This window comes from Zonotrichia leucophrys, chromosome 3 (assembly GCF_028769735.1).
Source record: "Zonotrichia leucophrys gambelii isolate GWCS_2022_RI chromosome 3, RI_Zleu_2.0, whole genome shotgun sequence".
Lineage (NCBI taxonomy): Eukaryota > Metazoa > Chordata > Aves > Passeriformes > Passerellidae > Zonotrichia > Zonotrichia leucophrys.
In genome coordinates this window covers 71,104,831-71,118,987 of record NC_088172.1, presented here as the reverse complement: position 1 = coordinate 71,118,987, position 14,157 = coordinate 71,104,831, and the positions used below count along the sequence as shown (strand labels likewise).

The 14,157-nt window shown below is 38.1% G+C and overlaps 1 protein-coding gene across 6 annotated transcripts in view; it reads right to left on the bottom strand.

Moving 5' to 3' along the window:
- Positions 1-14,157, bottom strand: part of STRN (striatin) — a 67,465-nt gene that overhangs the window by 52,748 nt on the left and 560 nt on the right. For all 6 annotated transcript variants that reach the window (XM_064708763.1, XM_064708764.1, XM_064708765.1 and 3 more), the window contains exon 2: positions 1,656-1,759. In XM_064708763.1, coding sequence (XP_064564833.1) covers positions 1,656-1,759 — 104 coding nt within the window. The remainder of the gene's footprint in view (positions 1-1,655; positions 1,760-14,157) is intronic.

Below are 14,157 nucleotides of genomic sequence, written 5' to 3'. Positions count from 1 at the left end.
CCGCAGAAAAACACACAACATAAAGATACTGATGTAAAAACTGTAATAAGAAGCCACCGAGTGTTTTTTCCTAATCCTGACAGGGACTAGGAATTAATGACTGCTGCATTAAGTTTTAAATGTCATAATTTAGGTGGATTTTACACTATAAAACTGAGGGACATTTTCACCATCCATATAGCAGTTTGATTTTTGTTTTTTTTTAATGTTACAAAGTTTCTCTGACAGTATACAAAAATGTATTTACATTGTTTGATGATTTTAAATTGCTAACTTCTGTGGGTTATGAACATGAAGTGTTAGAGGTACTTTTACATAATCAGGAATAGCTCCACCAGTTTTGAAATACAAGAAATCTTCACAGAATATATATATAACTTAGAGTATATTTTTAGCTGAACCAATGACACTAAGCTCTGTAATTATGCTTCAAATGTAAGCCTTTCCACAGCCATAAACTGCAAACTCCATTATGCATACACTTTGTATTTTTCTTTGCTCTTTGATGTAATATCGGTACCATAACAAAGCCCAGGCAAAAAGAGCATCTACCTTAAGGATTCCTCCAAGAACTCCCCAAAACAGAAGAAAATACACTGGAGTCCTGGGGATACTGCTGGCCAGAACCCTGGCTGCACCCCCATGCAACCAGTGGATTAACTGGTTGCTACCAGAAAGAGACACACTGGATGGTAGAAGACACATCTTGTGCTAAAATAGCCCATATAAGCTGAGCAAATCTGAATGCAATACAGTAATGTAACTATTGGTGTCCTTTTAAAATTATCTACCAGTGATGTTCTATTCCTCATTTGCATATGTGTGTATTTTAAATCTTATTTCTACTACACAAACTATTTCAGAGGCTTCTTTTATTAAAGAGAAGCAGGAATTATCTAACAGGAAAATGATAATGTAAGCAATGACTGCTTTGCAGCAGTACCATAAATATACTCTTCATTCAAGAATTTTAAAAGACATTTCACTAATTAAGAGAATTTAAATTAAACTTGGCCTGAAATAACTCAGTTGAACAGAGAGATTTCTGCATTTCTGCTTGCCTTAAAGGTTAGAATAACAGGAAAGTATACATAAGAATAAAATGGTAAACTTGAGACTTGTACTAAAATGTCCATGAACCAAGAAATAGACATTGATTAACTGGTAAACATAATCATTTTTGCAATCACACAATTAACCTCCAGAAGATATTCTTGTATAGTCTCTCATAGTGAAAAGGCTAAAAACTTAGCAAGATTAAAAACTAGTAATTATTAGACTGAAGACAGTTATTCAAGATTTCAGTTGACATGTATTAATAAACAAAGTTATTACACTGAACAAAATGAAAATACACTTTAATTCTGGAGTATAATCTGTACAGTTTAGTGGAATTTCACCAAGGGAAAGCATTCATTATTGATCAGCTATGGGTTTTGTTAGCATGTTTTTCAAGCCATGCTATTTTAGCTGTTGTTCTTATCATAATGCAGACATTTAGACTAGTGGTTTTATTTAGTACAGTAAAATTTGTCAATCTGAGAACTGAGCAGAGACAGAAAAAACATTTCTTGGTTTTGTCAAATACAAAGGCAAAAATAAAGTTTCTGTCTTCAGCATTTCTTCATCACACACTCATCACAAAAGCAGCATACCTTTCCTGTTTGAGCGCATATTCCAGCATTTTGATTCTTCGCACTAGATCCTTCTTCAGATTTTCCTGTCCTTTCCTTTCACCTTGAAGAAAGGCGATCTGGGCCTGCAAAAGCAAGTGTTCAATTTAGAACCTGCTTGCTCAAAATTGTTCAGCTTAGCTCTTAAGTGCGTGTGTCTTCTGAAGTTAATTTAATATTCATTTGTAGAGTTCAAAAGGCATTGGCTTACTATGCTTCATAAACATGAAACACTTACAAAAACCACTGCAGAGATAAGCCTTCTAAACAGCATGCTCACTACAGATCAAAAAAAAAAAAAAAAAGGAAAGAAAAAGATAAGAAATAAAGCAATTTTGGTTTGCTTGACAGGGTTTGTTTTCTCTCTTGGATAAACATTCAATAAAGGATAAGGAATGGATAAAATAAGCATACAAAAAGCCTTCAGCAGATAAAAGTATTCACCAACAATAAGCAAGAGAAGATGATAAAGTATTTTTGCTCACTAAGTGAAGTAGTGTATAATTAGAGTACAATTCTATAGATACACGTTAGATACATGACACTAGTAAAAAAACCTGATGTAAACCATGTTCAGCTAAAAAAAGAACAAAAAAAAAAAAATAAACCCCTGTTTGTAATACAGGGTTAAGTGTTAATTATGATACTTACTAAAATAGGTTAAGGAAAGCTCTCCAGAAATACTGTAATTAAGAGAGGAAGAAAAAGGAAAACAGGGAAAGGTATTTTGGTGAGGTAGACGAGGAGAGAAATGGTACATAAGTAAATAAAAGCAGAAGTGGAAAATAGACAGCTAACCTCTATCAACTTCCAGCACAAGTTGCCTGTGAAAAATCTCCTTTAAATAGATAATTATGACAAACACAAGATATTAATTCTTCTTAATTCTTAGTTCTTCACAAAGGAAGAACTCCTTGTTTTTCTACCTAATGCTCAAATCAAGAGGAAACTTCTTATGTTTGCTCAACTCACAAATACACAAATTTTTTAGGCAAAAATACCTGCAGGCAGTCACCACTTCATGCCTCAGCCTCACCTGCCATTTCCAGGATCAGAAGCTTTCTGCACCTCTACAGCCAAGGCACCAGGCATCTCATCTGTGTCTTGAGAAGCACAGACAGGATAAATGGCAACTGGCAACCATCAGCTGTTGAGCATGACAACCTATAACCCTTTCATTTAAATAAATGCTCAGGAAAGTGGGATTAAAAATGAGCAGGAATATCCTATCCTCACCTGTTACAACCTTGCAAGCAGCCCCCAGATATTTTAGTTAATGGAGATAGCTGCTTCCAAAGAATCTGACTGCAGATTTTTACCCTAAGGTGAGAAAAAACAGTCACTAAATGCCATTTTCTCTCCAACAACTATAAAGGGAAGGCACACAACTAACTCAGTTCAATTTTGGTGACCAGGAAAGATGATTCTTACACCAAAAGCCCATTTGCTGGTGGCCAGCAATAGCAGCTGCTCTAAAATATCACACCAGCTGACATAATTTTATTGCTCAAGTACAGTCAGTAAATAGCTTGACAGACACCTGAAGGATCCTTAACTGCCAGTCACCAACTAGATCAGCCAGTTTATGACAAGAGAAGAACACTGGCTGCTCTCCAACTAAGTCACTCTTCTCCTTCAACAGGGGAAATGCATTTGAATTCCAGAAAAAAAAAAAAAAGTCAGCTGAATCAAAAGAAATATCTCCCACTCTGGCATCAACTACAATTGCATTCTAATGTCAATTTTATGCTCAGGTTTAAAGAAAGGCACAGGAGAAATAAATGCTGATGCTGGAGTCAGCATTTCCTACTCTGAGGAATGTAACTGAGCGAGAAGCATCCCAACTCCACAAGGTCAGCATCCCTCCCAAGGGGAACATCTCAGACACATATAACTTAGTTTGCAGTAACTGTACAGACACACAGATTCTCCTCCCTATTTCCACACAGGCCCAGCAGAACTGACACACGCTCTTCCCGTCGAAAGGGAGAGAACATCAAAACGCACTTTTAAAAAGCAGAAATCATGGTGTAAGAAATCATGGTGTAAATATGTATTTGGCTGGAATGAAGAAGATCATCCAATGCCATCAGGACACAAGCTGAAGTGATCTATTATGTGACCTGCTGTCTGCAAGCAATTTCTAGCCAAGAATGAAGTGACTGAACAGGCTGGAATGAAGCATTTTTCCCCAGAAGGCTGGCAAACAACGCGGCTCACACACTGCTACGCTACAAAGGTCAAAGCAGCATTTCTGTTCTAACAGTTGAGGCTAAAGTCATCTTCCACTGGTAGCAGCCTAAACTAAATTTAAAAATGCAACTTCTCGGTAGTTTCAACAGCTTCCTTTTGTAAGCCAGAGAGACATAAATGGATATGATTGAGAATTATCACATGACATCTCCTTCATGTGGACATCTTTTGTTATCAGTAATATCTCCATATTCTTAATGATGTCTTAGAACTTTTCTTTTTCCTGAATTTTCAAGAAGTACTTGTGTTTCTTACTTCAAATGCACACAGCAACAACAGACAAATCTCCAGCCCTACACAAGCTTATTGCTAGAATCCTTCAAGATTAATAAATATATAATTTACAGATAGGAAGTTTTACTGGTACTTCCAGAAACTGAGAATAATTTTGCTCTCTCCTTGGAGGCTGCATGGTTTCTAGCATAGTTTGTTCGTGCTTTTCTTCAGAGTAGCATCCTTATGCCTAATACTCACTGTTTTTGAAGAATTCTGGCTCTGGAAATGAGAATACTTACATTTGGTCATTTTTATAACTTAGAGAAAAATTCCCTTTCTTTTCCACAAGATGTTAGCAACCCTTATCCCTCATTTGTACATGCACTGAGTAATTACAATTACATCAGCCTCAATGGACAATAAAAATCATGTAAGCTTAAATGTTATTTGAGAAATTCTCAATGCCGATATTCAGATTTGCTTATATTAAATGGAAGGACAGTATTAATATAATAACTGAAATTTTATATTAACAATAATGTACTAACAGTTCACATGTCTTAAGCATATTTCATTTTAAAATTTTCATTCTTTTGGCAATTCACCAAAAATATGCAAAGGAACCTAAATGTTCATACCATAAAATAAACACTTTGCAGATAAATGCAAACTGAATAGACAAGTACAATGAGTTGAAATATCTAAAATGACAAATTATAACATGTAGCAGTATTTTTGCAGTCTCTAGAACAATATAGTGGCAATGTAGGATCATTATTTCCAATTAAAATACATAGACAACACCTGTCTAAATGTCTGTGCAAACATTTAATGAGCAGGAGGTCTGGGTTGAAACACAATGAAACTGTAGTTGTGCAGTTCAGTTACAATTTTTCTCATGTTTCAGGCATAAATGACAGAATTTTACCAATAGACTGAGACACCACAGGTGACTTCCCGTGGCTACAGCTTTAACCCAAGTCATATTTGGAGCCTGAGCTACACCTGAGGAAGAAGAGGAGCAAAGGAGATTCCCTTCTGCTATGAGTAATCTGTAACACTGTTCTACACTTCTGTTTTGGCCACTCCTGGGAAAGTTTGCCAAAAATTTCAAGAATTCGCAAATATTCCCAACAAACAGGTTCTGTGACAACTGACCTTCTAGGTAATAAGGTTAAAATGCATCGAGTTGTAAGCCAGCCTTTGCAAACCTCAAAATTGCCTACGGGGATCCCGCAAAAGCTCGCATTGTTCCTTGCCCCATGGGTGGGGCGCATCGGCTGCACAAGCGCCCGGCCCCGCCGGCTCCGCGGCAAGAATCAAGGCAGGGCCCGCCTCGGTTTATTCCAGGCCAAGCGCTGCTACAAGTTACTCTATTCCAACTCAACTGCGACACTAACATCGAGAGAGGAGGAGAAAACAAAACCAACAAAAAAGCCAAAATCAAACCTAACAAAAATAGCCGCCACAAAACCAGAGAACAGTGGGAAAAGACATGCCTGGAACCGTCTATTTCAGCTGCAATTGTTGAGTCCGGGTTTTTTTTTCCACTTCATCTCACAGAATTTTTTTGTATTACCAACTGCAACATAACCTAGAAGTGTCATACACATCCAGTCTACATTACAGCACTGTAGCTACCTTAACTAGTCCACTTCTTTATTGAGAGGTTTTAAAAATAACATTCATTCTTATATTGAAAAAATTTTCAAAGACAACAACACTACTGTTTTACAAAATTCCCTAAATGACTCGAATGTCACATTACTTTGAAGCAGACAAAAAGGTGATACAATGTTTTAGGTAGCACTGGGCTAGAAACAACTCTGTCTATAAATGTTATTGACTTCCTAATACTGGCTTAGCAGCCATAACAACTTAATTAAATAATGAAATCACATCTTAGTAAATCCAGATTTTACCAATGTTTAAAATGTACACTGAAATTTATAATTCCTTGAATCAGTAACAAGCATGTTTAAAATATATTATATTTAGACATCTTTTTAGGCTTATACCTTGACACTACCTAAGAGCAGGAGATAAAAAATCCTCCTCTTTAACAGGAAAATTTAAAAAATAAACATACTATGACTGCTAAACAACTGGTGCACATTTAGTATCAACTTCTATCAATTTCTTTTTTACAGCTATTTCAAGTTAAAAGGCAATTTATTTTTTTTTTAATTCATAAGACTCAAAAATTATAAAAAACCTTTCTATTTTTCTCTAAAAAATCTATCATAAGATTTTAAAGTAAACCTCACTTCAAATTTATGGGCATTCAAAGGTCAACAGACATCATTTGACCAAGAGCTGCTAAGACACACAATTCTCTACATAATGCTTCCATAATTCAACAACCAGGTCTTCAGAGGTTGAGAGAACGAGGACAAAAGGGTGGGGGGGAAACTGCAGGGAAAGTATTGCAAAAAATATGCAGATAGCTAAAAGAACTAAATACGTGATAGAGATGAATCAACCTGGAACAGTTGTGCTAACCGGTCTACCAAGACCTGCCAGAAGGATTCTGCAGGCTGCCAGGGTACTCAGTATTTTAGATTATAGCTGGCTCACTGAAGCACTACATGTTTAAGTATAGTTGTAAATAAGTGTAGGCATGCCCCAGGGGTGAGAAGAGAGGAAAGGGGGAAGGGAAATATCAATGGTCTAGTACAACCAGGGAACAATTTTAAGAGGCACCATACTTCACATCACTAGGCACACCTACTCGCCCTCGGTGCCAAGAGAGGCTGGGAAGCTTTTGTAATTCCTGCAGCCACTTCAGATAACAAACCTCAAGTGGGGCCACAGGCTGAAACGACCGGCAGGCACCAAGGCACATTTAACTTCACCCCACACAGAAGGTGCTTCATCCCATTTATCCCTCACATGCTCTCACTGGATGATGAGACCAATGCAGAGCACGATCTGCTACTGGCACCTTATTTTTGTTGGACTTCTCAGAGATGTCCTAAAACTAGCATCAGTTATAAACCCTGAAAAACCATCCAAAAGAAATCAAAGATTTAGTTTACAGTAAAAAAACTACGGATGAAAACGCCATTTTCTTACGTTCTTTGTCTTTTTCAAACAATGTTTTCAAAGAGAAAACACTGTTTGAAGAACAAATTCAGTAAGACTGAAAAACTCCTAATAAATAATCCAGAATTTATTCACAATTTATACCTGGCAATACCTTGATTACTCTAACGTAGGCATTTCAAAAACAGGAAGATTTGTTTTTCTGCAGTTTGAAGTGTTTTACTACATAGATCTCGGTTCAGATAGCCAGTCTTTCTTTTATCCTCTCTTCAGTGCTGCCTTTCAGTGTTCTAGCAATTTTAGGCATCAAAACAGTTGCCAAGCAATGTATAGTCAGCTTATTTAATCATTCTTCATAAGCAAAAATTTTCTCACCAGTCATTTCTGTGGTACACGTACTTAAGTGGTGAACATTAACTTTTTTCAACCCAAGAGCACGTGCCACATACACCAACACAAGCACAACGAGAGTGTAGCTTTTAATTCTATTATGTAATTCTATAAGCAACACTGCAGTGGCATGTCACAAAATAATCACATATTATGAGCTGGAGTCTAAATTGCAAATGTTCAAATTCCTTTCCACTTGCTGTACAAGAAGGGCAGAAATGCAGCGACAGCAGTCAGCAGCAGGACTGATAAACAGACCCATGGCCCACATTTGAACACACAATGGGAGTTCACAGGCACAATGAATCACTTGGGTATGGCAAGACAAGGGAGAAAAAATCTGGAGGAGATTTTTAGATTTGGCTTCAGTAACAGAAAGAGGAGTGAACCAGACTTGACCACACAAGCATTTGCAGAGGCAATTGGCACACTCCAGTTCCTCACTCCTACATCCAGGATCAGCTACTCCTTGTATTCAGGCATGCATGACCACTCTGAACTGACTTGGGCATCAAGTGAAACAAATAAAAGATAAGTGACTTTGTTCTTACCTCCTGTTTACAAGCTAGGATATGAATATCATGCATGCCATTTTTGCTCCAATGCTTTTGCAATCCTGCCCTATGTGACTGCACTAAAGGGAAACATATTCCTGGCTAAGACCAGAAAACATGCAGTCTTTCCTCACTGCAATCCTTAATTTAACTTCTTTATCACTGGATTATTTTCAAAAACACTCAGTAGTAGTGAGCATATAGCAAAGTGAGCATACAGCATATTTTTTCAAATAGGAAAAGAACATCTGGATGATTTCATCTACAGTCCCACACAGAACAGGTCACTCAGATAAAATGAACTTTTGTTTTGACATTTCAGAGTATTTTTATTTCTAGTTTATTGTCTGCAAAGCTTGGATTCTGAGCACTCTGAAATTATTCCAAAGAACTCTTTCAGGTATCCAAGCATTTCTCAACATTTAAAACTAAAACATAAGGATCCCTCATCTACTTCAGTTTTTGCCACTTTTAAACTAAGAAATGTAGAAATGAGGACTTGACAAGACTCACCAGCCTTGTTAAGCCAAATACATGAGCAGGTTACTGATCAATACTTACTTTCTCAGAAAACTGTTTACTGATAAAAGTTTTAGCTTCAGCTTGGTATTTGTACAGTCTTAGTTCTTTTAGCATTAAATTAAGATGAACCAAAAGTCTCAGGCAATTCACGTGGTCTTCCTTGGGGAATTTTACACAGACCATTCTAAAATTAGCAAATAAAGTTTCAGTGTCTACTGAAACGTCAATAAAGGCTAAGTTATATTTGCAGCTTGTTGTTCAAACAGTGCCAAGTTACTTATCTCTGATGCAATAAAATTGCCAAAAGCCAAGACCCTCAAAAGAAAAAGAAGGGCTACATTTTGAGTAAGACAGAGATACAAATGTAATTAAAAAGTGTTCACCAATAAAGACACTTAGGATGTTTCACCATATATGCTACTCGGACCCTGAAAACCAAAGTTTTCCACCTAGAACACACTAATCTATTCAATTTTTGCTCAACCAAGAAAAAGAGAAAAATTTCTTTTTCTTTTTGCAAGTATAACTTTCCATGAGATGAGTCTGAAAGGTTTAAAGACAATTATAATGTAACATTATAAAACTCTCTCAGTTCATACTACATCAATATTTACAGCATCATTTTTCTAAAGGATTTAGGCTATTTAAGATACACATTTTCATTACACTTAAACTAAATTACAGGTTTGACAGATATGAGAAGAACTGAAATATCTGATGCTAGGAAATGATCAGTTCAATTACACAAAAAAAAAATCCAAATATAAAAACCAGATGCACACCTGCAAAAACATTGTCTCATCAGTTTGTACTTGCATTCTACATCTACAAACTTCTGAATTTCTGAAAATCACTGAACATTTACTCCCACTGGTCCTCCTCACTTAAGTAAAAGAAGCCATGACAGCATATCAATGATTGTATTGGAATGAGCTGGCAACCATGCATATAAGTAGAGGAGAATACAGTTTGCTTCACATGAATCTGTCAAATATAAAGTTTGCAAAAAAAACCTTGTGAAAAAGAGGCTATCTGGTAGTCACCAAGGCCCATTTAGCATCATTTTTCCCAGATAAACACAACTCACGATTGTGACCACGGCTTGTTTTCTTCTGCCTTTCTTTTGATTTATCTGATATATATATATATATATAAAACAATAAAGGTGAAATTATTGCTTTTCTGCAGTGGAGATGTACGTAACATTAATCACTTGTGGTTCTTTTGTACTACCTGCCTTATGAGAAAATATATTTCATAGAAGACTTTTACAGACCTTCTGCCAATTCATCTTTCACTGAGAATCTCAGAAATTTGACTTAAATAATCATACTTGAAAATCTTACACAAAACTTCTACAAATTTTATTTATTTTCCATTTTATTGGTCAAACTGTATCTTTAGGACTTTTCTATTAACTTAATAACTGATTTCACCAACTCACTGCTCATTATTTTTCTCTGAACAACGTTTTCAGATTATCCAGCTATCAGAACAACTTCTAACTAGAAATTTAATCCAACAAGAGGACCGTTATCTAAAAGCCAACAAAGTGTAAATATCAACAATTTCTGAATCAAGTAACAAATGTCCTAAACCACACTATAAATAGTCACAGCCATCTGTCTGATTTGCCCCTTCTCCTCATTGCTTTAACTTGTCTATCTCCAAGGACACAATCTCACCACGTAGCAGGCCTGGTTTCATCGCCTGCCTCTTGCAGGAGAAAAGCAGCAGCAAGGGGCAAGATCCCCATCCGTGATCCCCCCAGAGAGCTAACATTACCAAATCTGACTCCCATACCGATCTCAAGTGCTTATCTATTACTTCCATCACATTCCTTCTATTACAGCTGTTTGCTATCATTTAACCACATTTTATCTCATTTCATTATCTCTCCCTATCATTTGGGTGGTGTTTTCTTGTTCTTTTGGCACTGTCTTACAAGGACTATTTTTAACAAAGCTGTAGAAACACAAGCACATTGTATCCACCCATTCTCCTTTATTTCCTTGCAAACCTTTTCAAAGGAAAGTTTACCCAGGAAAAATAATTTTCATGTAATGCTATCAGGTCCCACCACTTGCACGGAGTCTACTACTCCAAAGGAACAAGTTACTAGTTAGAGGAAATGAAAACTTGAGCAGTGATGAGGACAAAAGTTAGAACTCTCCTCAGCAGGATGGGGGGTTGTCCATAAACACAGTTACAGCACAGCAGTTTGTTGCAATTCAGACCATTTGTGAAATGCGGAGAAATGCCAATATCTGCAAATCTGCACTTTTGCCAGAAAAATGTTTGTCACAAGTAAAACTTTCCACAGCAACATATGCATGGCTTGCAAAGACAACCTCTGTAGCCAAAACAAAAGCCACACTCACACACACACCTTCCAAGCTCATGCAGCCTTGCTGCTTGCTGGGACAAGGATGTGCATTGGCAGCTCTCAGCTCTGCAGGGTCCCAGTCCCCAGGGCAGAGCCCACACTGCTCCCCCAGGGGCAACAGATTGCTAATTAAAAGGGAATAACATCCAAAAGAGACAGTCACTCCCAAGCAGTCAGAAGACCCATGGTTCGGGCAAGACACCACTATGGGAGGCAGTTCAACCCCTGCTTGCCTCAAGCAAAGATATGGATTTCAGTGCCCTGCACATGCATTTGATCAAACCCTTTCCTATTTTCAGATGGGCTTGTCCAACACACAATGACAACTCTGAAATGTCTCTGTGTCAGTCCAGAAAAATGCAGAACGAAAAAAACCTGAAGTTTAAAACTTGTAGAACAGGAAATCCTGTCTTGTCAACTCTCCCAAGCAGCTGCTAGAAGAACCTAAGAAAAGGAAAATCACTAATTTCTGAAAAGATATGAAAATAGATTATAATGCCATAAAGCACTGTTTGTGAATACTTAAATGAGGATTTATAATGTTAGTATTCATCTTAGTTAATTACTTCACAGGGCATCACGAAAGTCTATTCTTAGGATAATTTTCCAATCTGCAGATGTCAAAGTAGTGTAAACAGAAAGCAAGTATTAAAAGTAAAATATGTAATCAGCAGATAAGCATCTAGGGGAACCCCATATTAATCTGTTTTCATTCTTATTTGATATACACAGCTTACTAATGATGCTTACATAGATATAAATACTGAAGTCCTCTTTTGCCTTGAATGAAGAAGATTATATAACAAAGGCAACAATAATTTCAAAAGGTTCAAGAAAAATAATTAGAAAATCAGAATAAACATGACTATTTGCCAGGGAAAGCAAAATACAGGCACTGATAGGGAGAAAAACCTTGGAAAGGCAGTACTAGATCAGGAACTAAAAAGAGATGAAACTGCCCAGTTTGCTAACTCACATATGTTATGAGCTTGGGTGTGTGTCCCTTGAACAAGCACCACAGAACACAACAGGAAGGTATTCTACCTGTCCATCACACTTAGTTCCACACAGTTAATTAGAAGGATAAGAAAAAGAGAAAATAAAAAGAGGCCCAGAAAGGAAGAAAAGGAAGTCAGGAAATCACAATGGGACTGACTTACAAGGTGTTTTTTGGAGAGAGGGTAGAGTGGAACTAACCAACAACTGCAGAGCAGAAGCCAAGCACAGTAATACCGTGGCATAAGGTATCCCAAGTACTTCAGTATCGTGGTAGGTAAGGCAACAGAGATAAGTCTGCCTCTTAGAAACTAGATGAATTGCAGGAAAAAAACATGGCATACTAAGACCACCACACTAAATAGGTCCTTTGCCCCACAGCCTCCCAAGAGTGGATGGATAATCTAGCACTGGAATTTGCATTGGATAAAAGTACAATGAGGAGCACTGCATCTTTATCTCGGGAGAGAAACTGTCCGACCTCACATTTCCATTATTCTGTTAAACATTTCCAAATATACAGGCCAACAAAAGGCTTCAGAAGGAGCACAGACCAGGCCTTTAATTAACACTGCTCATGCTTCAGGTGCACTGTTTCTAAAAGCCACCTTGTAGCTGCCACAAACCCCCACCACAAACCTCTCAGAGGGATCCAAGAACATTCATCTGCAAATGGTCACAGCAGACGTTAACGCCTGATGCCTGCAGAGATAGCCAAGAATTTTGCACCTTCCTGAACATGACTCTGCAGCAGATAAATGCTGTTACAGCTCATGGCAATGCCAGCCACAGCTAATTATAACTTTATTGAGATGTTTTGGCAAGAGTCAAAGGCATTCAAGCAAACAACTTGTGATGGGGTTATCTGCCACTGATAATACATGACTTCTGCAAATAGTCTAAATGCTCAATTTCTTTCCTCCTCTCTCGTCCGTAACACCAAGCTTTTGAGGGATACCTGGGGGAGGAGGAGGGAAGCCATGCTGCTGAAGGATGTGATAAATATGCAAAGTGTTATTACTTTTAATACACTGGCAAAATTTCCTAGGTCCTGTAAAACAGATTTTTTTTTTCTCCAAAGCAATATTTGATATCTGAATCAGCTATGAATATATGTCAAGATATTTATGGGCCTCCACTGGATATATGACACATGAGGTTATTCCTATACATAGCTAGCTAGTAACTTTCTACACAGTATTTACTAGATATAGTGAATAGAAATATCATTCAGTTACTAACCAATTTCTCACTGAATCAGGGAAGTTAAAATAAAAATTGCTCTCTTGTTCTCATGACCACTTCCTTTAAATTCCTACAAGGGAACTCATTAAAGAATGTCACACCTACCACTCTTAGAATGGTTGTTTGATGTATGTAGAAAGTAAAATTCAAAAGATGAAAAAACCAACCCAATAACCAAAAAAACAGAGAAGTGGTTTGCATTACTACACAGACTCAAGACTCTCTTGACAACGACTTTCAAGGAAAGCCATAGAAGAGATGGACAGGAAGAAAGAGACAAAGAAAGGAGACTTAAAAAAGAAACCCATAAGACACTTTTCAGTCTCAAACATGGCCAAATGAAAACCAAACAGTGGGCTGCTAGCAACATGGCCAGCGTTAAGGTTTAACACAGGAATTTTCTTGTAAACAACACCAAAGAGGAACGAAGGTTGCATTATCGACTGTTATTGGAGTTAACGCAACGTGCCCATCACTGAAGTATCTGACAGCAATGGCTCTAGGCCAGGAGCTCACAAGTTCTTTTAACCACAAGATCACTATCAGTTCTTTCATGCATTAATGAGCGTATCAGCCCCACTGCTTTTCAAACGAAAACACTACATAACGTGTCCGTGGTACCGACGGGGACCCAGCCGGTCCCGCGGGCCGGGCCCTGTGCGGGCGGGCGGCACCGGGCCGGGGCAGCCGCGGCACAAGGGGGGCGCGCAGCTCGCCGGGGGCAGACTGTGACAGGGGTTATGAAACTGGTGACAAGTTGGGGCGGCCGACCCCGAGGGGCATCCGGAAAATCCCGGGAGGAGGCGAGAGCGGCGCAGGGGCGCTCCCCGCGGGCAGGGCCCGCTCCCCGCCGGGCCCGCCGCCACGTCCCACCCCC